The sequence below is a fragment of the Eleutherodactylus coqui genome, chromosome 9, assembly GCF_035609145.1.
Source record: "Eleutherodactylus coqui strain aEleCoq1 chromosome 9, aEleCoq1.hap1, whole genome shotgun sequence".
NCBI classification, from domain to species: Eukaryota; Metazoa; Chordata; class Amphibia; order Anura; family Eleutherodactylidae; genus Eleutherodactylus; species Eleutherodactylus coqui.
In genome coordinates this window covers 141,421,276-141,447,409 of record NC_089845.1, presented here as the reverse complement: position 1 = coordinate 141,447,409, position 26,134 = coordinate 141,421,276, and the positions used below count along the sequence as shown (strand labels likewise).

Sequence of the window (26,134 nt, the reverse complement as noted above, 5' to 3'; positions counted from 1 at the left end):
AAGGTGACGGTGGGTGTCAAAGGCCATACGTGTAATGGCGCCAAAAAAACAAATGTCCTTCAGCTAAGCACCTGGAAATGGCTCTGACAGACACAGGGGTCTCTAACTATGGTGCCACCTGTCTCTGGATGCTCATGCTTGTTGGATGAGTAGATCGTCCTCTCCACTAATTGCCCATCGAGGGCATCCTAAGCCCGGTCACCTTGAGTGCATGCCCTAATGCATTCACTGGTTGCAACACCTCTTAACAGGTGGAAGGCAATTTGTTGATTCGACCATCCAGCTTTTCACATTGCAATTATGTAACCTCTAAAACTCTGTTAACTGGGCTAAATCGCTTGGGTTGCTTTGTAGAGCTGTCTAGTGGTCAACCAGCTCTGTAGTTGTTGTTAGCCATTTAGTCATTCATGACCCTTGGCGACCCTAAAGGAGAGTTCTCTCCATGTTTTTCGGTTTGGCACTGCTTCCTTCAGGTGTGTGATATCCATGCCAGTATCCGCTTTGACAGTATCAGCCATCGTGTTCTTTGGCACCGGGTCTTCTTTTGCCGCTGATCTAGCCAATCATTATAGATTTTTCTAGCACCTCTGCTCGCATAAAAAAATGGCTAAAATCTGTGAGTCTGAGTCCGGCCATCTTGCCCTCCAGTGATATAATGCGACATTCCTGTTCACCCTGTCATGGAAACTAGATGTGATCAGCCTTGTGATACTTCTGTGTCCATTTGATTGGGGCCACACAGAATGGCATGGTGGGCCATATGTTGTGCACCCCTGGAAGAGACTTTAAAAATACACATTTTCTCCAAATTGTACTATGAATCTAGGCCAGTACATGGAATAAATAACCCGCTCTCCTGAAGAGCTCTAGGTTGCTTTCACTCAGATCTCTCTCTGCAGGGCTGTTTTGAAGGACTTCCAGTGTGACTCATGTTCCTCCTCTCTTCTGTAGGGCAGACTGCAGTGAAACAAGCTGATGACAGAAATACTACTTCTGCCCGGGTTATTACATCTAGTTAGATAACTTTATTTACTTTAGATTATTAGGATCTGGTGCATGATGATGGGACTGTGCGCTGCCAGTTGTAGATCAACTCAGCTTTAGAGATTACTGGATAATGATATACAAGGAAATGTGCAAATAATAAATTCCGATGCAGCAGTTCTCCAAAAGATTTGCGCGTGGCGCTGTGTTGTCAATGTAGTGTGCCTATGCTATTTGGGCAGCCCTACAATTATTATCTGGCAATGGCTAAGCAAATAGCGTAAGGTGACAAACAAATAAACATGGCTTTGCAATACTCGATCAGCAGATATACAGATGTAGCAGCATGATCCTTCTGGCTGGGTTTACATAGTGTGGAAGTTCCGCGAAAATCTCGCAAAATGTCTGCAGTGAGAAGTCCTGAGACATTTGGCGTGGGTTTAGAAAGCGGCTTATTCTGCTGCGACGATCTCTCCCTATAGAGAGGAGAGAGCCCGCAGTGGAAACGACGATACAATTGACATGTCGTGGCATTGAATTCCGTGTTTCATGTCAGTTTCAGCGTGGCTTGGCCGCAGCAGACTGTCTGCAGCGTGTGGATGAGATTTTTGCGGTGAAGTATGAGCGGTTGCGCACGGGCGGTGAAGTGTGAGCGGTTGCACACGGGCGGAGGAGTGTTTGGAGTGTGATCTAGTCAGTCTTTTACTACTCCCACAAGTAAATTGTAGATCTCCATTAGGATGAGCTCCATGCCTGCCAATGTCATCCAGTGCGCTACTTGTGCAATATATGCGGTCCTTGATCAGCCGATCGATGGTGCATACTGTTGCGCAAGATGCGTGCACGTTGCTAATTTAGAAGCTCAAATCCTGGATCTAAATGAGCGACTTGCAATACTGCGATCCACTGGCATCATGGAAAGGAGTTTGCTACTCACTGAGCAGACGCTTGCTGAGGTAGAGACCGGAGCGGATGGTAGTACGGGAAAGCAGGGGGAGCAGGCAGCTAGCTGGGTGACAGATAGAAGGAGGGGTAGAGGGAAGGCTAGTCTTGAACTGGCACAACCCAACAAGTCTGCAACGTTGGCAGATGAGGGGGATGCCATTACAGAGTCAGCACTGCTGCAGCACGACATGCCTACTGAACGCCAGGGAGATGACTGCTCCAGTGAGACGGGGAGCGCAGGGCAGGCTAGACAGGTCCTACTGGTGGGGGACTCAATTGTAAGGGGGACAGATAGGGCAATCTGCCATAAAGACCGGGATCATCGAACGGTGTGTTGTCTTCCTGGCGCTCAAGTTCGACACATATCGGATTGACAGATTACTGGGAGGGGCTGGTGAGGATCCAGCGGTCATGGTGCGCGTTGGCACCAATGAACAAATTAGAGGTCAAAGGAGGGCCCTCAAAAATTATTTCAGGGACTTGGGATCCAGGCTTAGGGCGAGGACCTCCAGGATAGTTTTCTCGGAAATACTACCTGCACCTAAAGCCACACTAGAAAGGCAGCAGGATCTTAGGGAGGTAAACAAGTGGCTCCAAAGTTGGTGTAAGAAGGAGGGATTTGGGTTCCTATAGAACTGGGCTGACTTTGCTGTCGGCTACAGGCTCTACCGTAGGGACGGGCTGCATCCTAATGGGGAGGGTGCAGCTGTGCTGGGGGAGAAGATGGCTAGAAAGTTGGAGAAGTGTTTAAGCTAGGGACTGGGGGAGGGCAAAAAGAGAAATAAGGGGGAAGTCAGTGTAGCTAGCGACCTGGGTCTAAGCAATGGGAATGGGGGTCGAGCAGGGGGTGGGGTTAGTAGAGTTAGAACTGACAGATCAGCCAATAGCACCATTAGACCTCGTTCACAAGGGTGACACAGCAATGCTGCGAGAAAATCGCTGGTCCGTGCGATATCGCTGCTATTTCTCTTTGTAGCGCTACAAAGTCGCATGTGGTGCTACAAAGTCGCACGACTTTGTAGCACCATATGCGAGGATGTTCGGGGGAGGCTTGTAATATAAGCCCTTCCCCGAAAATAATAAGAAAAAAAAACAAAACACACATACATCACCTGTCCCACGCTGTCAGCCGGGCTGCATCTTCTCCCCTTGTCCTGGGCAGAGATCATCTCCTTCTCTTCTTGCTGGGGATTCAAAAATCCCCACCTCCTGGAAGCGCTGGCTGTGATTGGCTAACGCTTAGCCAATCACAGCCAGCGCTTGATGAATGGCAGTGATTGAACCAATCACAGACATTAATCGAGTGCTGGCTGTGATTGGCTAAGTGTTAGGAGGAGAGGATCACTGCCGGCGACCGGGGCGAAGATGCGGCTGGGCTGACAGCGCGGGAGAAGTGGTGTATGTGTGTCAAAGTTGCATTGCACCACACGAAAATCGCATTCTCATGCGATGCGATGCAACAGGGAGGAAGGCTCTATTGAGAAACATGGGCTACAAAACTTCACGAGTCGCGTGCATATAGCGGGATCCGTGAGGTTTTTGTGTCATTTTGTAGCATGCTACAAAACATTGCATGTGTGAATTAACCCATAGGAAAGCATGGACTTCTCATACATGCGATTTGTAGCATTGTAGCAACGCTACAAAATCGAGCAAATTTGTCGCCCGTGCGAACGAGGCCTTAGTAGCAAAATGAATTTAAAGAACAAAAACAACTGTATAAATTGTATGGCTAAGAATGCAAGAAGTCTGATCGGCAAAGTGGGTGAGCTTGAAGCGAGAATGACTGATGAAATCTACGATATAGTTGGAATAATGGAAACATGGCTTGATGATAAGTATGATTGGGCGGTGAATTTACAAGGTTACAATCTCTTCAGAAGAGACCGTGGTGACTTAATGCCGAGACTACGGGAAGATATAGGGGCAGGAGATGAACATGTGGAATCTCTATGGGTGGAAATTCAGGAAAAAAATAAATAAAATCCTGATAGGGGTTTTCTATAGACCACCAAAAGCAACAGAAGAAACTGAAACCTTAAAGGGGTTGTCCCGCGCCGAAACGGGTTTTTTTTTTTTCAAACCCCCCCCCCCCCCCCGTTCGGCGCGAGACAACCCCGATGCAGGGACTGAAAAAAAGAACAGGACAGCGCTTACCTGAATCCCGGCGCTCCGGTGACTTCTATACTTACCGGTGAAGATGGCCGCCGGGATCCTCTACCTCCGTGGACCGCAGCTCTTCTGTGCGGTCCATTGCCGATTCCAGCCTCCTGATTGGCTGGAATCGGCACGTGACGGGGCGGAGCTACACGGAGCTACACGGAGCCCCATAGAGAACAGGAGAAGACCCGGACTGCGCAAGCGCGGCTAATTTGGCCATCGGAGGGCGAAAATTAGTCGGCTCCATGGGAACGAGGACGCCAGCAACGGAACAGGTAAGTATAAAACTTTTTATAACTTCTGTATGGCTCATAATTAATGCACAATGTACATTACAAAGTGCATTAATATGGCCATACAGAAGTGTATAGACCCACTTGCTGCCGCGGGACAACCCCTTTAATATTAAGGCAGATAGAAGAGGTGTCAAACCGCAATGAAGTAATTATCATGGGGGACTTTAATTATTCAGATATAATATAGGATAACGAGACCTGAAAATCTCACAGGGTTGATAAGTTCTTGAGAATACTTAAAGATAACTACCTTACCCAACTTGTGCGGGAGACAACTAGAGGGAGGGCCACTCTGGACTTAGTATTAACTAACAAACCGGACCGAATAATGGGGGTACAGATTGAGGGCACTTGGGGAACAGTACCACAATATAATCAACTTCCAGCTGTCATTCAATAAGAAGCCTCATCAGGGAGCAACAAATAAACTATACTTTAGTAAAGCAAAATTTGATCAGCTCAAAGCCACTATCAATAACATTAATTGGGACAATATTCTCAAAAATAACAGTACAGATGACAAATGCGATAAGTTTAAAAAGATCCTAATCACCTCATGTGAGCAGTCCATACCCATTAAAAATAAAAGAACTGCAAGTAAAATGAAATCATTTTGGCTCGATAAGTCTGTAAGGGGGGCAATAAACGAAAAAAAGAAAGCGTTTAAACTACTAAGACAAGAAGGCAGCAAAGAAGCGCTAAAATCATACAGGGAGAAAAAAACGAAATGTGCAAAAAAAAAGATCAAAATTGCTAAAGAGGAGGCAGAAAGACTGATTGCCAAAGAGAGCAAAAACAACCCGAAACTATTCTTCAATTATATTAACAGTAAAAGGATTTGCACTGAGAGCACTGGCCCTTTAACAAATAATGCAGGAGAAATCATTGAAGATAATGGGGGAAAGGCAAATCTATTAAATGGTTTCTTTTCAATGTATTCACGAATGAAAAGGAGATGTCACACGAGATGCAGGAGAATAAAATGAACCTCTCGCAAAATATTACATACCTAACACAGGAGGAAGTATGGAACTGATTAAAGAGAATTAAAATCGATAAATCGCCAGGCCCAGATGGAATACACCCAAGGGTTCTAAGGAATGTGATAGATAGGCCGCTATTTCTAATATTTATGGATACTATCAAGACCAGGGTTGTACCACTGGATTGACGCATTGCCAATGTAGTTCCAATATACAAAAAGGGATCCAAAAGAAAGCCTGGTAACTACAGGCCGGTAAGTCTCACTTCAGTAACTGGAAAAATATTCGAGGGGTTTCTCAGAGACGCCATCCTAGAATACCTCAAGGAGAACAATGGAATAACCCCTCACCAGCATGGGTTCATGAGGGGTCAATCATGTCAGACCAATCTGATCAGCTTCTACGATGGAGTAAGTTCTATGCTGGACCTGCGAGAGTCTATTGATCTCGTATATCTGCCCTGTGTGAACCCAGCTTTAATGATAGCCTGCTACATCTGCAGTGCAGACTGCTAGATGCCTGCAAGCCATGCTACGCTAATTGCGTACTGCGGCCACTGACATTCACTTTCAGGCTATGCAGTTCACATAACCGCGTCGAGTCACAGCTGAGGGTAACTTATTAACACAGTAGTGTGCTAATGCAGCACGCACCAGCACGGCTACATCATTATATGCTATATGTGTCTATGTGGTCACCCAATGCTTGTGATGTGAATTGCAGTCTGTCAAGGGTTTTGCTACAATGTTTCAAAATACTATTGACTTTGTATCTTTGGACATATTGTACTTGTTACAGCTATTTCCAGTAATCCATGTCTAAGGTTACAGTACATTACCAGTGAAGTTATGTTATTGAATTCATGAGGTTGAGCCCTTCATGCTCGGCATGTTTGTTCTGGAATGATGGCTTTCTTAAAGTGGTTATCTGGGAAGGTCTTGAAGACGCATGAACATACTTAGAGAGCTAAGTGACAGACAGCCAAGACATGGCAAATGAACACTGGACCAAGTGTACAGGTTCGTCCTCCCTTAACTTTTAGCAACTTTTGTCACCTCCTTTGTCAGCCTGTCACCTCCATAGTGAGGAGACAAGAGAGGTGAAATAAACTTGTTTGGCATGGTGGAGGGCGATATTGTAGTTTTTGAGCAAAAATTTGAAGTGGGTGAAGTCATATAGCATAAACATATCCCGACAGAGCATCACATTGTCGTGTTTTTTCAAAGCTAGTTATCTTGTGTCATACATCTTGGAATATGTTGAGCCAAGACGAAAAGTAACAAAGGACACATCTGTACATCAAACCCCGGAGTGTGAAGTAGCCTCACAGGCATTTTTATTTAGGGAGACCAGTAACAAGTTGGGAGCCTTATTACAGATTTTACAAGCAGGCCCTGGAACTTCAAGTTAGTCCTTCTGACTAGTTCCTATACAATATTCTTTCCTATGTATATTCATTTCTATGGTGCCTATAAAAGATTTTCAACCCCCACTCTCACTGCCTTTGTCACGAAAAAAACTCAAATCATTAGATATCTATGGGAGCCTTATTACAGTTTTGTATAAAGCCGTATTATGCAAGAGGCCTAACAGTGGTGTAGCTATAGAGATCACAGGGGGCGCGGTTGTGACCCTGCCCCTTAGCCTGGGGGGCCCAGAAGCCCCCTTACCTCTGTAGCACAGTACAAGGTAAAAGAGATACATCTGGATTGACAATAAAAAACAAGCAAAATTTCAAAGATCGCTGATCGGCCCTTTTGGTTGCCTATGTCTCAAAGGAAAATCCACGAGGATTCCCTGTTTAAAACCTTTCTGATAAGTCTGAAAACCTTCTCTATACTGGAAACAGATATAAACTAAACTCCGGCACGTCCAGAATAAAAACAGCGTTGAATTTAAATTTCATGGATCTTCCAAAATTGCGCTTGCATGTTTCGAACGGAGTTCCGATTGACAGCATACTCTCTCACAGAATGACCAATCTTTAAATACACAAAGAAACCAACAAACAGAATGAGAGTCATTATATTACATCTGTAGACAGCAAGGCATCTAAAATCCAATAGATGTTCGAGAGAACTAAGTCACCAGATTAACCCTTTCCAATCCACTCTCTGACATCTGAAGACATTCTGATTGAAGGCTGTACAGCTTCGATGTCGGAAGACGTCCGGCAGGGTATTCTTACTGTATATTACTGGTCGCTCTGTTGTCGGGGGGGGGGGGGGGGGGGGGCTCTCCAGCATGTCTCATACCGCAGTACTGGCTCTAGCGAGCAGATGGCGCCATTGTATAATGGCAGAAAGAGAGAGACCCCTATGAAACCTGAGTCCAAAATTGGATTTCAAAGGGTTAAGGCCTGCTTCAAACGTCAGCCAAAAATTGCGTGCATGTGAAGCATTAGGTTCCAATGCATTCATTCACATGGGCAATTTTTGGGCGGATTGAATAATCGCACCGTCAAAACGTGTAATTGGCAACCGTTTCTGGTTACCAATTTTTCACGCTGCATCAAAAGATAGGTCTTAACGTATCTTTTGATTAAAAATGCTAGAAGCTCCCATAGACTCCTATGGGAGCTGAAAAAAAGGAGGGGGAGGGAGTTTACCTCGGAAAAGAAGATGGCTGGTTTTATTAAAACAATAGAAGTCATTCCAAGGATTTCTGCCAACAGATGGAATTACGCGCTGATTTTTCTCACAAAACGCCTGTGTGAATAAAGGAGAAAACACTAAATTAATCTTGGGACTTGATCGCAGCTATTCTTCACTGATGTGATTTTCGGCCGCCATGCAGGTGGCGTAAAGACGCATCGCCCGTGTGAATGAGGCCGTAACACTGATAAGACAAATCATACTTTTGATTTAGGACTGGACATCTAGTTCACATGAATACCCAAAAGGCCTAAGGGGTTAATAGAACAAGCAACATTTTATGCCACAATGAGAGCAAGAAATTCTTTGCTGAACAATAAAAATAATGTCTTTAAGCAAAAAATTGCAATATCAGGTTTTTTTTTTAACTGCATATGGCCGTATGAAGTATGTCACTGTTTATCCCCTTTGATAGGAGCAGATTAACTCTTTGTATTCTTCCTGAGCTTTGTTTATGCAGTATGAATAGGGGAGGGGGCTGGCGCTCTGCAAAACGTATCTCTGACAACCCTGATAAGACCATCTGAGCTGTACTTGTGCATATGAAATGGTTAACCTATCCTCAGAGGAGAGGGAGCTGAGCTAACTAAATGCAGGAGAGAGAGAGAGCAGAGACACAGCTCAAACTGTGTACCAGAGCAATCACATAGAAGTGAAGGCTGGATGAACTGAGCATGCTTGATCACAATGAAGAACTACTGGAAAACGTGACCTGGAGCAAAGGTAAACACAGAGAGGGATTGAGATGTCTAAGGAATGGGGGTGGAGAAGTGAGCATTTTCAAGAAAATGGGTGAATTTGCAAGGATCAATGATCTTAGATACAGAGCATGCTAAGCCATTAATGTCATCTTGGGAATACTCCTTTAAGAAAAAAAGCATTGACTTCAAAAAGCTTCCACAGCTTTTAAGTGCATTTTTCATACAACCAACATATTGTATATTTTGCAAGTAAAGAGGAAAACCTCTTGCAACGTGTTACAACTTATATAACTTTGAATCCCATTTGTTTTTTTGTGACATATAATTTAAAACTGTGACTTACAGAAATGTAGGGGTATACTTTACTCGGTATTAGTGTATCTTGAAGCCACCGGATGTTAGGATTTTGACACTAGGAACGCCCCTGTCACACCCCCAGCTCCCGATAGGGCGAAGGCTCGCAGGTCCTACTTGGACACTGTGGATAGATCTGTGCGTGATGTGTAAAATAGTTCTTAGGCTTACATTAGCTGCAAATGCTGCCATGTTACCACTGTAACATGTAGTAATATAAGCCTAAGAAGAAAAATTACCCTCACCCTAAGGTCTTCTGCTCTCAGCAGCCGGACTGCAGCTCCGTGTCGGCCGTTCCCCCGCTCACAGCTGGTGGGCGTATCGGGTGTGCTCCACCGGCGGGACTGTCATCGCCGTGGACACCGCTACCCTGCTGACACATGGCGCCGTCACTGCGTCTTCTCTGCCGGCACTTGGACTCTTACATCCATGCCCCCGCCCCCCCACTGACAGCTGCCACTCTCTGCACTTCAGCTCCACCAGCGGGAAAGCCGCATCAGCTTGGTGGGGGCTGTCCTGCGGCGTGTGCTCCTGCTGTTGCCGGTCACTGGATAGCACTGTACCTTCCCCTGGCCCTGTCGGCACACTGCAGACCGCGGTATGTGCACGTTTGGGTTGGGGGTGCTTGTTGTGAAGCGCTGCCGGCGGTGCCCAAACATCAGGTTGAGGACTGCTTTTCCTCAAGGCGTGTTGCGCCTTGAGTCTCGGTGACCAGGAAGACCATAGGAGCTGTGGCTCTGCCTTTCAACAAGGCCCCGCTGCATCTCTCTTCCGGCAACTTGTAGTGCCCTTCCAGGACCTATGTGGCAGGCTGCTGTGTAGCCAATCGGGTACAGGGGGCGTCAACCCCCTGTCAATCTTTACTCTGGGGGCCACATTTGTATGTATGCTCTTGTTTTTTCGAAGTCTTCTAGAAATAAACTCTGTGACAATAACCCCCCCCCCCCCCCCCCCCGAGTTACCTTCCTTGATGCATTGCCTCCTAGGCCCAAAACTGCCTTCAAGACACCATCTTGATATAAAACAGGCATATATTTCTTAATGATATGTTTAATGTTACTGAATTGATGATTGAAAGTCTCAACAAATGTTATTTTATCTAAAGGTCTATTCTGTCTGTTTTCAAGTGTTGGGATTATGAGTCGGCTGTAGGCTATGAGCAAGGCCTAAATGATGAAAGGCATCTGCCAGACTCACTGTGCTCCATGTTTGGATTTTATATCTTTGGGTTGACTAAAGACTTATGTTTCCTTACATTAGACTTGGTGCTGGAACTGCTTCTTCCTGTACTTTTTATTAGATTACTCTAAATATTCTTGGTGAGAAGCGGTTATATAAATGAGCCATGCCTACATGTGTATATATACTGTATATGAAATAGATGACCATTATAATTCTCATTATAACTCAGCTTATTCAAGAGGGAAACATGTGTCGAATCCAAAATTTCATAATGAAATACCCTTCAAGTCTGATGGCTAGAGATGATCTCGATTTCACACCACTTCATTATGCTACAAAACATGGACAGTTGGAACTGATGCTAATGATTATCAATGAGACTTCTGATGAAGGTAATTTCTATCCTCTAATTCTCCAAAGTGTAATGATTCCAAATATATGATTGTTCTCAGTAAGAGAAACCAAGTAATCTTGTAGATATGATAGCTTTTAATGGCTAACAATTATGCATAATTCTTCAGGCATAATGAAACAGATTTGGACGGGGCATATATACATGTGATCACATGGGAGGGTGCAGACGTGGTGAACTTAATTGGAACTTGATAAATACCAGAGACAGCATGAGAGGGCACAGACATTGCGATTAATAGCACTTAGATGAATATCTTGGAGGGAGGGATGAGCAAAACAGTAAACTATTAGTCGAGTGACAAGAATTGTGAAAGTTTATAATCTTCCTGTCTTCTTTGTCTTCCTGTTTCAAGTAGAGATAGGGAGGTTCTTATCAAAGGCAGTCAGCAGCTGTTATTCTTGTGACATATTTTTAATGCTGGTCTTCAAGTCATTAAAGTGGTTTTCTCAAAATTGACTTCTCATCTATCCTACGGCTAGGTGATAAAAGTCTGATGGGTGGGGAATCTGGGGATCTCTCTCTTGAGAATAGGGATCCTGTGTCCCGCTCTCCTGTGGGGTGGAGATTAAATGGAGTGACAGTTGTGCATACGTGGTGGCAATCCATTCATCTTCAGTGAGTATGCTGCAGACAGCTGCGCACGTGAACTTGGCTATTTCCATCAGCCTCATTGAAATGAATGGAGCATGCTCATCCGCCATGCCAATTTCTTCCTCACTGTGGTGAATTGATCTTGCAGTGAGGAGGAGAGGGGCACACGCGACCCCCATTCTCTGGATCAATGAAGGTATGCTGATTATAAGACAGTGGATGCTGAAATGTGGATTCAAATTTCTGCATATTAGCCACAGTGTTTTCTTATGTGGCAAAGATGACTCCATAATAGGAAATTCACCTTTTGGCAAAAGCTAACTTAGTTTACAGTTTTGCTCATCTCCATTGACTAATTAGTAATTAACCAGCTGCACCTCAGTGTCAGGGCAAAAACACACAGCCATGTGCGCAACTACGCTCCCACTACAGAGTTCATGAACAAGGTTCTCTCTTCTTCTCAGGCTTTTCAAACTCCGCAGTAGTGCGTGCGATTTTGTAAAATGCAGCGGGAAGAGAGGTGCTGCCCTATCTTAATACTATGTGTAGGAATGATAGGGAAAGTCCTACCTTATTAGGCTAAATAGCCTTTTAAATCATGGCGGCAGGAGTCGCCCCTGCATGTGCCGACACATGGGTAAATCCACCCCATTTATTGCGTAATTAAGTTGCGCTGAGACAAGCGTATTTGTGCATACGTCATCTGAAGAAGCCCTTAGATGCGGATAAAAGCATGTAAATGTACTGCAGTAATAACTAACATTTCTGTCCGTCTCTCTGATTCACAGCCCTCGATGCAGTGGATACTAAAGGCAATACACCGTTACATCTAGCGGTTCAGAAGAATCAGTTGGACAGTGTGAAGTTACTTCTGACCCGAGGAGCTAACCCAAACAAGCTGAACCACTACAGGCTGTCTCCTCTTCACCAGGCCATTCAGTTGCATTACAACAGCATTGTAGAGGTAGTCAAAACCCTTATGCAAAGAAGAACCCATATGAAGCAATGAGAATATGTCATTTACTGGTATTTTACAACTTGCCTTAGGAAAATGACTATAGCTGTGATCTATTATGTACTGTGTTTCCCTGAAAATAAGACCTACCCTGATAATTAGCCCTACAATGATTTTCAGAAGGGGGAACTTGAAATATAAGCCCTACCCCCCAAAATAAGCTCTAGCTACACGACATGAAAAAAAGCAATACTCAGCAGACGCTGTCTAGGTCCCTGGTCTGTGGTGCCTGAATGGCTGTGATTGGTTCATCAAGGAAATATAAGCCCTACCCCCCAAAATAAGCTCTAGCTACACTACATGAAAAAAGCTATACTCAGCAGACGCCGCCCAGGTCTCTTCCACTGGTCTACAGAGCCTGAATGGCTGTGATTGGTTCATCAAGCGCTGGCTCTGGTCGGCTGAGGACTACATGGAAACCTGTTGGAGCACTAGGGACTAGCAGGAGGGACCCGGATGGCACCTGCTAGTTGAGTATAAGATACCTCTTTTGGGGGAAAAGTTAATATAAGACAGTGTCTTATTTTTGGGGAAACACGGTAGTTACATTAAGGTTGTTAAGGGTGAAAAAGAGACAGGCCAATTAAGATTAACCAGGTGCACACCAAATGTCTCATTGCACTTATTTCTGAAATTTTTCAACATTTGCTCAGTTTTTTACTAAGCCCCCGTTTACATCTTGTTTTTGCTGTTCATCTACTGCATACACTTTAGTAGTCAGTAGTGTTGAGCGAATCGAAAGAGTTGAACCCTGTTCTGGGTCAGACCTTGTTAAACGTTTGGTTCAGTGCAAATCCAAACCTCAGGCGGTTCATTTTGCCTGAATGCACTTAAATTTTCTTCTTCTTCTCTTTCTTTAGCTAAGAACAAAAAAGAAGCAAAATACAAACTCCATGCCGAAGTTGTCCTTGGTCAAATTTGAATTTGAACCTAGGACCCCAGTGCTGCTAGGCAACAGTGCGCACTTTTGTGTAGTTTGTGTTTTTCTTTTTCTCTTAAAGAAGAGGAGAAAGGCAGAAGAAGCGTGATGGCTCGGTGGTTAGCTGGGCTCCTGGGTTCAAATCTGACCAAGGACAACAACTGCATGGAGTTTGTATTGTGCATTGTTTCTTCTCCTCCAAAGTAGGAGGAAGAAGGCAAAAGAAGCAGAGTGTCTCAGTGGTTAGCACTGTTGCACTTGCAGTGCTGGGGCTCTAGGTTCAAATCTGAGAAAGCCAAAAAGCCAGAGGTGTGTTCTGTTTTGAATTTGCATTTGTGTCCTTTTAACCTCCAATTGTAAGTTTTTATACTGCATTTGTGAGCCGCCATTGAGCGTTCATTGTACATTGTGTGAGACAGTGACTGACATAGTGCTGGAGGGTGGATACGTGCCACCGAGCAGCCTGGGCTCGGTGGAGGAAGCCAGCATTTCTGTGTCCCTAACGTTATGTTACTGACACGTTGTAGTTTTGTAAGTGGCTCCAAGCCGCATAGTCTGGGCCGGCTTTTCCTGGAGTGGTCAAAGCGAAGGGTGAGATGGCCATTCCCATGTACCAGGTGAGGCTGGTACCAGGCCTTATAAAGCCTGGGCCTGCAGGTTAGAGAGAGAGAGAGCATCTGGCTGAGAGCCAGAGAGAGAGAGCGCGTCTGGCTGAGAGCCAGAGAGAGAGCGTCTGGCTGAGAGCCAGAGAGAGGGCTCTGTGGAGCAAGGAGCCCGGCTAGCCCAGCGTGTGGGCTGTGAGAGAGCCAAAAGGCGAGGTTGACAGGGTGACGCCCCTAACCTCAACACCCAGGAGGGTGTGGTCAGACCTCCACAGGTCTGAGGATCGGACTGGCTGTGTGCAGCAAGCAAGAAGTATTCTGACAGTGAGTAGTCAGGAACAAGCATATAGTGAATGCTCAGACGAGCAGGTGTTTATTTTCTTTTTTGGTTATGTTTCTGCTGCAATAAACCCAGGCAAAGCCTGGACTAAAGAACATTGTTACCCGGTGTCACTGTCTCTGGCCGCGGATGCCCACGCTGCTACTGCCCCTAAACGCTAATCCCTCACAATTGTCACATTTTAGCAAGATAGGTGATAACCGTCTGATGGGTGGGGTTCTCAGTCCTGAAAATGGGAGTCCTGTCCCCCCCTTTTCTCTTCACTGCAGACTTACTGCACCCCTATAGTCAGGAGATTGAATGGACCATCAGTGGTCTGCACACAGTGCCGCTCCATTTATCTTCAGTGGGATCACTTATACTCTATCAGTTCTACTGAAGTGAATGGAGCTGCACCGTGCATGTCCGACCACCACTCCATTCAATCTCCATGTCACTGCAGGTATAGCAAATCTGCAGCGAGAAGAAGAGGGGAAGAAGACACTCACATTCTCGGGATTGGTGGTGGTCTCAGCGGTGAGACCCAAACCAATCAGAACTTTATCACCTATCCAGTGGATAGGCAATAAAAATCAATCTTGATACAACGCTTTTAATAGAAACCCCCAGTGTCCATCGCTTATCACTTGGTCCTGTACTTTGTATGGCACTTGGTCGGTGCTGCTGTTCTGAATGGAAAGATGCCAGCATAAGGCTTTATCTATTGATAATTCAGAGCTTTATCTATTCATAATCATTATAAAAGTTTTTGAAGTTGAACTTATAAAAGAATATTTTCTTATGCTCTTTTGCAGACATTACTTGATAATAGTACTACCGACCTTAATCTGGAAGGTGATCTTGGGAATACACCGATTATGCAGGCATGCTATAAGGATAATGCAGAAGCCTTACTAATGCTGGTAGGTATATAGATCCTATTGTAGTGATATACAGGATGATTCAATAGGAAGGGTGCAGAAGTAAAGCATGAATTGACATAGAACAGCCAAAATGACATGAAAAGTTACAAGAACTCTTCAAGTTTTTAATGCACTTTAGAGATGCTCAATATGGATGTGCTGGTGCCTGTAGGGGTCAAGTTGGTAGTCCAGTTCTGCGCACATCATTGCAGTGGAGATGCATTGTTTTAGGTTGCCTAGTGTCACCAATTTTACTTACATTGACTATGTGTAAGTTACTTAAAAAGTTCTGTCCCTTCATCTCATTCTTGCTGCAGTATGTTAATTCGCATAAGAACTCAGCTTAACTTTGGCACTATTCTTTTTGAATCACCCTGTGTATAGCGTCAATAAATTGATTTGTTCATATAGATGAAAGTGTGAAAGATGATAGATTGTATTCGTGTAGCATCGATCCCAGAGCAATACTAAATGTGTGACAATACACATTCATATTTACAATCACATAACACTCATAAATGATTCAGAGCAATTCCCCCGAGCTGCAATAAGGTGAACAATAGCTAGAATCAAGTGTTCTCACCACTGAGGACAGTGAATCACAAGAACATCCATGGGGACTCCTGGGTTGACACCATATGCCCTATAAAAGGATTATTTGATAAAGACAACTCCTGTCATTCTACCCTGATAGAAGTTGTAGACGTAAAGTTATTTTTGCATTGTTATATCCTTAAGATCTTGTTTTTGTCCTAAAGTTTGATCGTGACGTGAAGCTGTGCAAACGGAACAAGATAGGATGCTATCCGATACACATGACTGCCTTTGCAGGGTCTTTAAAGTGCATGGACTTGGTTCTAAAGAAAGGTATCACTAGTATTACCCATCTTACTAATAACGTTTCATCGATCAGGTGCCATGTGTTTACCTTTGAAGAATTTATCTTTCAGGTGAAGCATTGGGATTTAGTATGGAAGATCACATCAATTTCACAGACAATGAAAAAAGCAGCCCGCTCCACGTGGCCGTACAAAACGGGCGGCTGGAAGTTGTGAAAGCGTGCATAGGATATGGAGCCAGAGTTGACTTTAAGCAGGTAGTTGCTATTTTACCATGGTGTGATTTATTACAAATTAGATGAAAATTAAGTGAAAATTAGGACTAATAGGAATGGCTGTAAAGGGATACAAAAGAGGCGCCGATGTCATAAAGGGCTCTTTGTATTTGGATATACATACATACATACATCTTTTAAGCAATAGACCCTGAAATGATTTGGTCCTGTGATTTCTTCCTGCCAGCTAACCCTCAATGATACATTTTTAACATCCTTGATGCAATAGCGCCCACTAGCTAACTTCTAGTATAATGCTATTGGTTATGTTCATACATAGGCTGCGTGCACACTGCTGGGTTGGATCCCCCATGCGGGATCCAACTCTGTGCCCATCCGGTGACCCCAGCGTGCCTGTCCGGTGTTTTCTAATCCGTGCTCCGGATGTGCCGGCTGGCACACATGTAGTGTAGATTATGCTGCACCGTCTCCAGATCCCGTGACCTTTCTGCCATGATGATTGTAGAAGGGTCGCAAGGCAGACAGCTTCCATTAACTTGAATGTAAGCCATCCCCACAGCAGCCGCACAGAATCGCAGCATGCTGCGATTTCTCCTCCACAATCGATTTCCGCTCATGTAGAGGGAATCATGTTTTTCCATAGCATGCTATGGAGCGGCTTTTGCTGTGGAATCTGGAGTTCTGCAATGCAAATCCGCCCTTGTGCAGGCGGCCATAATATAAATTTTTGCTATTGATTTAGCTAAAAATCTGCATTGCAAAAGAAGAGAATCTCACATCTGTATTTTCGTTAATAGCTTTGCAATGAAAATATGTCCCAAATCTGCCCTAACAAACTGTGGCCAAACACTCGAATCCAATTTCCATATCTTACACAGTAGAATCAGTTTCATAGCCCATGAATGTATCAGTTTCTTAGGTATTCTCATAAACCAGATAACCTATAATAACCCTACAGCATGCAAGCACAAAGTCAACACAAAAATACCATGTAGACAATGCCTTGCCTGAACTTGTAACCAAGGACCCCTGTGCTGCCAGGCAGCAGTGCTAACCACTAATTAAAGCGTCCTGTTTAAACATAGTTTCATCATAAGCCAAGGGCTAAACAGAAACTTTAGTCTTCAACACATGCACCCTATCATTTGGCACTGGACTCCAATGAGTGCCTTCTTCCGATCACTGCAGTCGTAAATCTCTCAGTGGACTCGGTGCATAATGTGCCCTTTGTCATAACTACAACATTTCCTCTAGTGCATGGACTAATTGGTCAACAGGGAGGTGTTTCCCCTAGCCGACCAATCCGCCATAATGGAATGGTATGTATTCTGTGCCCGCCTCTACATGGGTGCTGGTTATTGTCCTGCCTGAGGTTTTTGGTAAGGCAGCCAACTCCTGTCATTAAGTACCTGTGGCTATTTATTCTATGTGGGGCTTATTCATTTCTACCACATACTGTGTTTTATGCATTAACATCTTCTTTATTCTTCATCTAGAGATAGACTTCGCCTCCTAGGTTCCTGATATGGGGTCACCCCTATTGGGGCGATCACTCTGCTTTTAAGCAGAGTCTGCCACAACAAAGTCGGTTCGGGATAGTGTTCCCATCACTTTTTTTTGTTACTGTTATTTGCCCTATCTTGTGTTTCCTGTAGTATTGGCGATCTATATCTTAATCAGTCCATTGTGGACATTGACCTCGGTCTGACGTGTCGGTGACATCTATGAAGGGTGCCATACTTGTGCCCTGCATGAATGTAACACAGGCAAGTTGCAGTTGTTTGTGATTTGTGTTGCAGTCTATAATAGCAAAGTTGCATGCCACTTGCAACCTGCTATCAAAAATCAAATGGTTTTGAACTTTTTGAAACTGTTATATCACGGTCACATTGTTAATGGGTTGTGTTGTGACTCAGTCATTAGATGCTATGCTGCAGTAGGATACTGCGGTTTTCATGTCAAATGACCAAAGTCACTGTGTAGATCTAGACTAAATCACAATAGCTTTGATGCAGCTGTTGTCACCCGTCTTCTTATTCAGAAGAATCATTAACCAGTAGCTTTCTTTCGCAGATTGATAATGCCACCCCTCTTCACTTTGCTGCTACACAAGGAGCAACTGAGATTGTGAGATTTATGGTCTCATCATACAAGGGTGACCAGAAGATCGTGGATTTGCCAGATGGAAATAATGAAACTCCACTTCATAAGTAAGGAAGTTTATATAAAAACAAAATGTACAGATCTACAAGTATCTAATAACCTAATTATTACAAAGAATCCAATTCTCTGTTGATAAAATAAATACATAAATTGTTGCAAATGTTTCTTAACCCCTTAAGGACCAGACATTTTTAGCAATTCTACCCATGTGGTGGTTTTACTACCCTATTTTTTTTCCTCAGCTGCCAAAATTATTTTTGATGCTTTTTTATGCTAAAATAAAGTACAGGAGTGGGTTCCTCATTTTATTTCGGACATTTTGATATATAATTTTATATAGTCTTGGATTACAGGGTGCATACGGTGACAGCTTTGGTTGGCCTCAGCTTTGGGTCATTTTACCTTATTAATGTAAAGTTTGATTAAAATTTGACTTGGAGTTGATGTCTGTAGTGCTTACAGTCATTATGAAGGATATAACATTAGAACATTTGACTTAGGCCGCCTGCAGACGAGCGGGTCGGATCCAGCGGCGAGAATTCTCGCCACGGGACCCGACCCGAGCGCCTGCAGGGACGAGCACATACTCACCCGCGCCCGGCAGCCCCAGTTCTTTCATGTGCCGGCTGCCGGGCAGCCGGCGCATTCGCAGACCGGAGCCGGTGGCCGGGGGAGGGACGTTTCTGTGCAGGGCTCTGCGAGCCCCACACAGAAATAGGACATGCCGCGGTTTGTTTGCCGCGCGAGATTTTGCGCGGCCAAACCGCGGCCGTCGGCATAGGAGTGCGTATTATAATGCACTTCTATGCAGGCTTTCAGTGGCGGAAATCCTGCGGGAAATCCCGCCGCGGGATTTCCGCCCGTGTGCAGGCGGCCTTATGTTTAGATTACGAATATTGATGAGTGAACTTCTGAAAAGCTCAGTTTGGCTGGTTTGCTAAACTTTTGTAAAAAGTTTAGTTCAAATTAGTTCAAACCAAAATGGAAGCTCAGCTAAATCTGGGGTATAGCACTGTCTAAGGGCGGCTTCAGGCGACCATATATTGGCCGGGTTTTCACTCCTGCCGATAAACGGTGTCCCTCTCTGCAGGAGGAGGAGTGCACTGAGCTCCCGCCTCCTCTCCACCCCTCACCACTATTTGCAATGGGAGGGGGCGGGCGGGGATGGAGTTAAGTTACGGAACTTAGCTCCACCTCCTCTCATTTCAAATAGGGGTGAAGAGGGGCCGGGAGCTCAGTGCACTGCTCTTGGCTCTTCCAGCCTCCTCCCCCTGCAGAGAGGGACACAGTATATCGGCCGGCGTGAAAACCCGGCCAATATACGGTCATCTGAATAAGCCCTAAGAGCCATAAAAGCTCTGTATACACTCTTTCGTAGCTCTTAGACAGTGTTATACACCAGTGTTTCGGACTTGTGTTGAGCAAACCAAACCAATAGAACCCCATTTCAGATAGAACTTGGCTAAAAGCTCAGTTTGGATGTGTGCTGGACTGAAGATTATTTCACTTTTGTATGATAAGCAAATCATTTTAATTGAGTTGTCTTTTAGAAAACTGCTAACCAAAATTGAATACTTGTCTGTGACCCTTATTCACAATCAAGTTTTCATAGGGAATAACTATAGGTAGGGCATAACTTCCTTTCATTAAAAAACTCTTTAACAATTGGACATGACTTAACAGGAAAGGGGGTTGCTTAGTGGAAACTGGCATAGCTTACCATAAAACAATGTGCTCCAAAATTGAGCCGAAATTTGGGTGTAAAATACAGGGGCAAAGTAAGCCAACTAATTGATGGGGTATAATGAGGCAGAAATATCTAATTATCTACCAAACTTTCATTCAGTGGGAACCACTGTGCTAAATTTGTCACATCTTTAGATCACCAGAATTAAAGATTCTTAAATCCTATATCTGCAATCAGAAAGACAAGGAAAAGCAAAAGAAATCTGTGCACTTGTCTTCAGCCACTGGTCAATAAATGTTTGTAAAGTTGATAAACAAAAAAAAACCTCTATTATTTAATTATGCAGTTTCAAAGGGACAGTATCATAATTATAAACCTTCTTCATATGCCCAATTCAGGACCATGAACCTCATACTGATGGACCTCCACTCAGGACCTTTGTTTGAGCCAGAGTAGAGAGCAGTTATTATATTAGTGCAAAATGCAAGTATGGAGCTTCTCATGGACATCCCAAACACATCAGTCTAAGATATAATTAATGTCTTCAATGGACCAATATATAGATATATACTATATCACCAAAATATGGGGAAGACAAAATAGGGTAGATAACACTAACAAAAATACAGGGATGAGAACACTATCCCTAACCAACTTTGGTGTAGCAGGCCCTGCCTAGAAGCATGACGATCACCCCGATAGGGGCGGCCTCATGTCAGGAACCTAGAGGGCCTAGTCTGTTCCTAGATGAAGGATAGTGAAACTGTACAATGCAGATGGAGAGAGCAATATATAACACACAGTATTTGGATAAAAGTGAATAAACTCCACTCAGAATAAATATCCACGGGTACTCAGCTGACAGACGTTTGCTGCTTCATTAAACTCATCAAGTAAGACAATAACCAGCTCCCTTGTAGAGGCGGACTCAGAATAAATACACTTCCGTCAAGGTTAATTGGCTGGCAAGAAGAAACATCTTCTTGTCAGTCCATACCCCAGAGAAGATGCTGTCACTAGATTGTGAGGAAGGCCAAAATATACACTGAGTCCACTGAGGGAATTCCAACCGATGACACCTAAGGGACCATCTGCCATAACAGCAAAAAGGCACTCATTGGCACCCAGTGAGAAATGACAGGGCGCATGCACTGAAGGCACGGTCCCATAGAGCTTACGTCAACTCCATTTACTGATCACGGCCGGCATTACACAACAGACTCTCTGTGGACTCAAACATTGCTACCATACATTTACCCTATAGCCGCGACTGCGGGGCATTCCATGGCTTCCCGCCAACGGCAGATTTGGTGGCTCAAATATAAGACAACCCCTTTCATGTATTCCTTAGTGCTATGCAGTATAATAAGATGAAAACAATTACAGGTATAATTAAGCAGTAAGCTTAGAGTACTAAGGAGAAACCTGCTCAGATACATCTACAATCTAAAGACGGAATGTAATTTGTATTACTGTCCCTAATTAACTTTATGCTTTAGATGTGTTTAGAGATGAGCATAGATTATACCTTCCTGCTCACCATCTGTTTTATTGTCCACTCATTTATGATTACACATGGAGCGGCGGCTCAGCAGACCTAACAGTAATTATTATTATGACTACTTTTAACTCTGTAGTATCAGGTTCCAAATTAAGCAGGTAGATATAGTACAAAAATACCAGCGCTCCAGTGTTTGAAAAAAGTAGCAGACAATAAAATGTGGGGATGTATTATAACACCCAGTTATACAATATATATCACTTACTTCTCAGGGGTGCTTATTGAAAAGCACCCCTGGGTCCCGGAAAACAGGCAGAATCCAAATAGTAGATAAGGAAAATCTTTATTGTGTGACGCGTTTCGGCCGCGCCGCCGGCCTTTCTCAAGCATCAGATTTTTGAGAAATGCTTGAGCTTGGCCGAAACGCGTCACACAATAAAGATTTTCCTTATCTACTATTTGGATTCTGCCATTTTTTTATTTTGTTCCTGCAAACTTTATTTATTTTTCTGGGGGAAACTGGGTTTATTTGGGTGTACCTAGTGATAGGATCGTCTATCTCCCTCATGCTTTGAGGTTAATCTCCCTACCTCGGGGATTTACCGGCTGTTCTGAAGCTGACCTATTACTTAGTGTTAGGATCGTCTATCTCCCTCATGCTTTGAGGTTATTCACACGATTTTCGGGGATTTACCAGCTGATCTGAAGCTGACTTATTTGATAATACAATTTTTGTGGTTCCTGATGAGGCTACACTATCCGTAGCGGAAACGCGTTGAACCTCTTTAAGATCTTACTTTGCAGCTTGGTGTGCTGTATGTTGGCTTTTCTATTGCCATTGCTCAGGAGAAATATTTTTGAGCTCTAGCTATTATTAGTTGTCAGCTATACATTTGATTCTCTATAACTAGCCGCATTAAGTGTGGTTTCTCTCAATACTCATACACACTTTTCGGCTTTTTTGACTAAACTGGCAGCATTTAGCAATAGTGGGAACGATGCACCTGCTCTAATTTGTGGAGCCCTACATAATTTTCCTGCTTATTGAATAGCTGCAGCAATCTAATTGAATTGGGGAACATTACTTATAGTGAGCCGACCTACACTCTATCTCTCCAGCCCTAGGATATATACAATTGGGCAAAGGGATAAAAAATTGGGGTCTGTTAAATCCGATACGTTCGGCACAAACACCTTTCTTAAGGCGGCTCATACATTACTTTTCCCACCATATGATTGGGGTTAGATTTTATCTTTTTTGTTCGTGTGTCCAAAGTCCGGGATTTTGACATACAAAATCCTTTTTTATTTTCCAACTGTCATGAGACCGCTGAATCTTCGCTTCCCCTAGCGCAGGTGATGCATGCCAGTCCTATAATGCAGCACAATAAGGCTGAATGCCCATGGACGGATTTCTACAGTGATTTTTCCGCAGCGGAAATCCGCTCATAAATTCTGCAGCTATTAGGTTCTATTGAGCCTAATAGCTTTCTGCCTGTCAATGCTCACTTGCAGATTACCGCAGCAGGAAATAAATCACAGCATGTTCTATTTGCCACGGATTTACACTGCGGGAGGTCTCCATTAATATAGCATATTAATGGAGACCACAGAATTCCGCCATCACTCGCAGGCACTATCACATTTTTAAACGTGGTACTCCCACGGCGTAAATCCGCAGGCGTATTCCGCAACGTTCGTGGGCATGAGGCCTAGAAAGACACATGCATCAGGATAAGGCCCTATTATGGCCGCTGTAAAAGGGCATATAGATGTTTAAGGGTTAAGTACTGCGGCTTCAACAGCACATATGCTGTAATGTTATTTGAAATATGGTATTCTCTTATTTATCATTGAGGCGTGGGTTATCATAACCATCTGGTATTTTATGGATTAGTAGCATTTACCTGCTCACGGATATGATTTATCACTGGATCATAAATAATATTTGCCACTGAGGATTATATAGCAATGTATTACTGGAAGTGACTCACTTGTTCCTGCCTGTTATTGCTGTGTACAAACACCAGCAGATACAGTAAAGCCTCAATTGTCGACCAATGTTTGTCCTCTCCAGTCACTAAGTGCCCCCAGCATACCATGTTTTCAGGATTTCCTTAGTATTTTGCATGCTGGCAATAGATTTAGGATGTGTCCTCGATATTCTGTCTCTTGGATATTCTTAAATGATAACCTGTAGTTGGTACTCGAGAACTGAAGTTGAGAAACACTGTTGGAGTGCAGCTGTTTCCAGAGGATGGTAAGGGTGGTTTCACATCTCCGCTGGAGTTTTTGGCAAAGATCTGGCACAAGATACCAGAAGTAAAAGTGAACGGACTCCATTACAGTCAATGGGGTCCATTCGGTGCCGTCATGGTATTCCCATATCCTGCTTCCCAAAGAAGCCAGAACCCGTTAGCAGTGATGTGAAACCAGCCAGGATTATGTCCAGCTTAATCGTTTGAAGCAGTTCCACCGATTATATGGCCAGATGTATGCAACAGCCCTTTGCTAAGGCTTTGACATCTCCAGCCTCCTTGAAGGCTAGAGATGCCAATGTTTAGAAAAAGTTTGTGGTTAGTGACAATGGAGGGGTTAGAGCCCAGACCTATCCAGCAAATCAACCACCCATCAGACTGTTCACAACTAATTAGCATACTGTGAGTGCACTGCAAAAAGTGGATTTTGGGGAATTGGACATTGAAAAAAAAAAGATATTCTTAGATTTGTCTGCTGTCCCACCCCATTTGTAAGATTTGTTTAGGCTACTATTTCGATGTGACAGACTTCCTTTAAATCTTATTAATTCTTATTACTGTAGTCCTTGCATTTACTTTGAATTACCGTCATTTTTACCCCACAGATCGTGCCTGTTTGATCACGTGGAGCTCGCTGAATATTTAATATCAATGGTAACTACGTTTTTCATTAACTGTTTAAACAATTGAAATGTTGTGTGATAACTGAGACAATGATTAACTTTGTCAATATGCTACCATAACTTAAGCATTTAATCGATATTGATTTTAGCTAGTAAGTGGAGTTACAGCTGATAATAAAATCAGTAGGACACTAGGTATTTCTAAATCACATGGGGAGGAAATTAAAATCCTGTTTCTAAACAACTTTTTAAATTCCGGATATCACACCCATCATTATATTGCCTAACACCAGGTCCAACATTTCTGTTTTACCGTGGAAAGAGAGTTGCTTGATTGGTTGTTCTCAAAGCCCATCGAATGAAACCTAATGGGTAATAGTAGACCCAAAAATAAATGTCCAAGACAGGACCGCCGAAATGTATCATTCAAAAATTGTGTATTGAGAATTACAAATATAATAAAAGCATTTAAAAAACAGAACATTAAGGAAATGCAGCATCAATACAGGGGAAATCCATCACCTTGGGTCACACATATATGAGAAGTTCCCAAAGAAAATCATGCTTATATAAACCTACAATAGGCGCAACCAATCTCAATGTCATGCCTATAGTAAAGTGTTCCCACATGACTGAGGATCTGGAAATCCCTGCGTTCCGACGCACGTTTCAGGGGGTCCCAATAGGTAATAGGTTGCATGGGGCTTTCAAATGAGCAAATCCAGTAACTTTAGGCTGCCAGATTTATCCACGCCCCATTTAAAGTTCCTGTTTTAGTTATGCCTGGGCCAAAACTTTACCTAAGTCTAGCTCTGTTGTAAAACTAGCCCCCTCCCTTTGTTAACCACTTAGATGCCACAGTAATTGAAGAGGGCCCCCAGTCAGGAGCATCTCCAGCAGGGCTGAAGATAATAATAATAAACTTTATTTGTATAGCGCCAACATATTCTGCAGCGCTTACATAGACGGGGGGGATACAGAAAGACAAAAAATACAAACATTACAGAACCACGGTTACATAGTAATCAGTTGATGGAAAGAATGGGGGTGAAGGTTCTGCTCCAACAAGCTTACATACTGCAAGTAATTTGGAGATACAGAAGGTAAAGAGGCTGGTGGTGTGCACGGTATGGCGAGGTGGACAGTGAGGGATTCTATACACATAGACAATGGTCAGACATTTGGCCGTGTGACGGCAGAAACGGTGTGACTGCAGGAGCGGTTTATGATGGCTAGCAGGGATTGCAGTCAATAGTTCAGGGAGCATGTTATCAGGCGGAGTACAGAGGGGTTTGTTTAGGGAATTCGGTATGCCTCCCTGAAGAGGTGCGTTTTTAGAGCACGCCTGAAGTTCTGCGAGTCCTGGATTGCCCGGGTAGCCTTTGGTAGCGCGTTCCAGAGGACCGGTGCTGCTCTGGAGAAGTCTTGGAGGCGGGAATGAGAAGTTCAAATTAAAGGGGCGCACAGTCTGGTTTCGTTAGCAGAGCGGAGAGCCCGGGCTGGGTGATGGATTGAGATGAGGGAGGCAATATAGGGGGGCGCTGCACTGTGGAGGGCTTTGTGGATGAAGGTAGCGAGTTTAAATTGAATTCTGTATTTAACAGGCAGCCAGTGCAGTGACTGGCACAGGGCAGAGGCGTCCGAGTAGCGACTGGACAGGAAGATGAGCCTGGCTGCCGCATTCAGGGTGGATTGGAGGGGGTAGAGTCTGGTTCAGGGGAGGCCAATCAGCAATGAGTTGCAGTAATCGAGTCGAAAGTGGATGAGGGCAACAGTAAGCGTTT

The 26,134-nt window shown here is 43.9% G+C and overlaps 1 protein-coding gene across 2 annotated transcripts in view; it reads left to right on the top strand.

Moving 5' to 3' along the window:
* TRPA1 (transient receptor potential cation channel subfamily A member 1) overlaps positions 1-26,134 on the top strand; it is a 104,846-nt gene that overhangs the window by 1,512 nt on the left and 77,200 nt on the right. Inside the window, exons 2-8 of one of the 2 annotated variants that reach the window (XM_066578576.1) lie at positions 10,489-10,651; positions 12,054-12,229; positions 14,936-15,043; positions 15,802-15,910; positions 15,994-16,139; positions 18,192-18,328; positions 24,333-24,381. In XM_066578576.1, the coding sequence (XP_066434673.1) occupies positions 10,489-10,651; positions 12,054-12,229; positions 14,936-15,043; positions 15,802-15,910; positions 15,994-16,139; positions 18,192-18,328; positions 24,333-24,381 (888 nt within the window). Of the gene's footprint in view, positions 1-10,488; positions 10,652-12,053; positions 12,230-14,935; positions 15,044-15,801; positions 15,911-15,993; positions 16,143-18,191; positions 18,329-24,332; positions 24,382-26,134 lie in introns of both variants that reach the window. The other variant, XM_066578575.1, reaches the window with a different exon arrangement.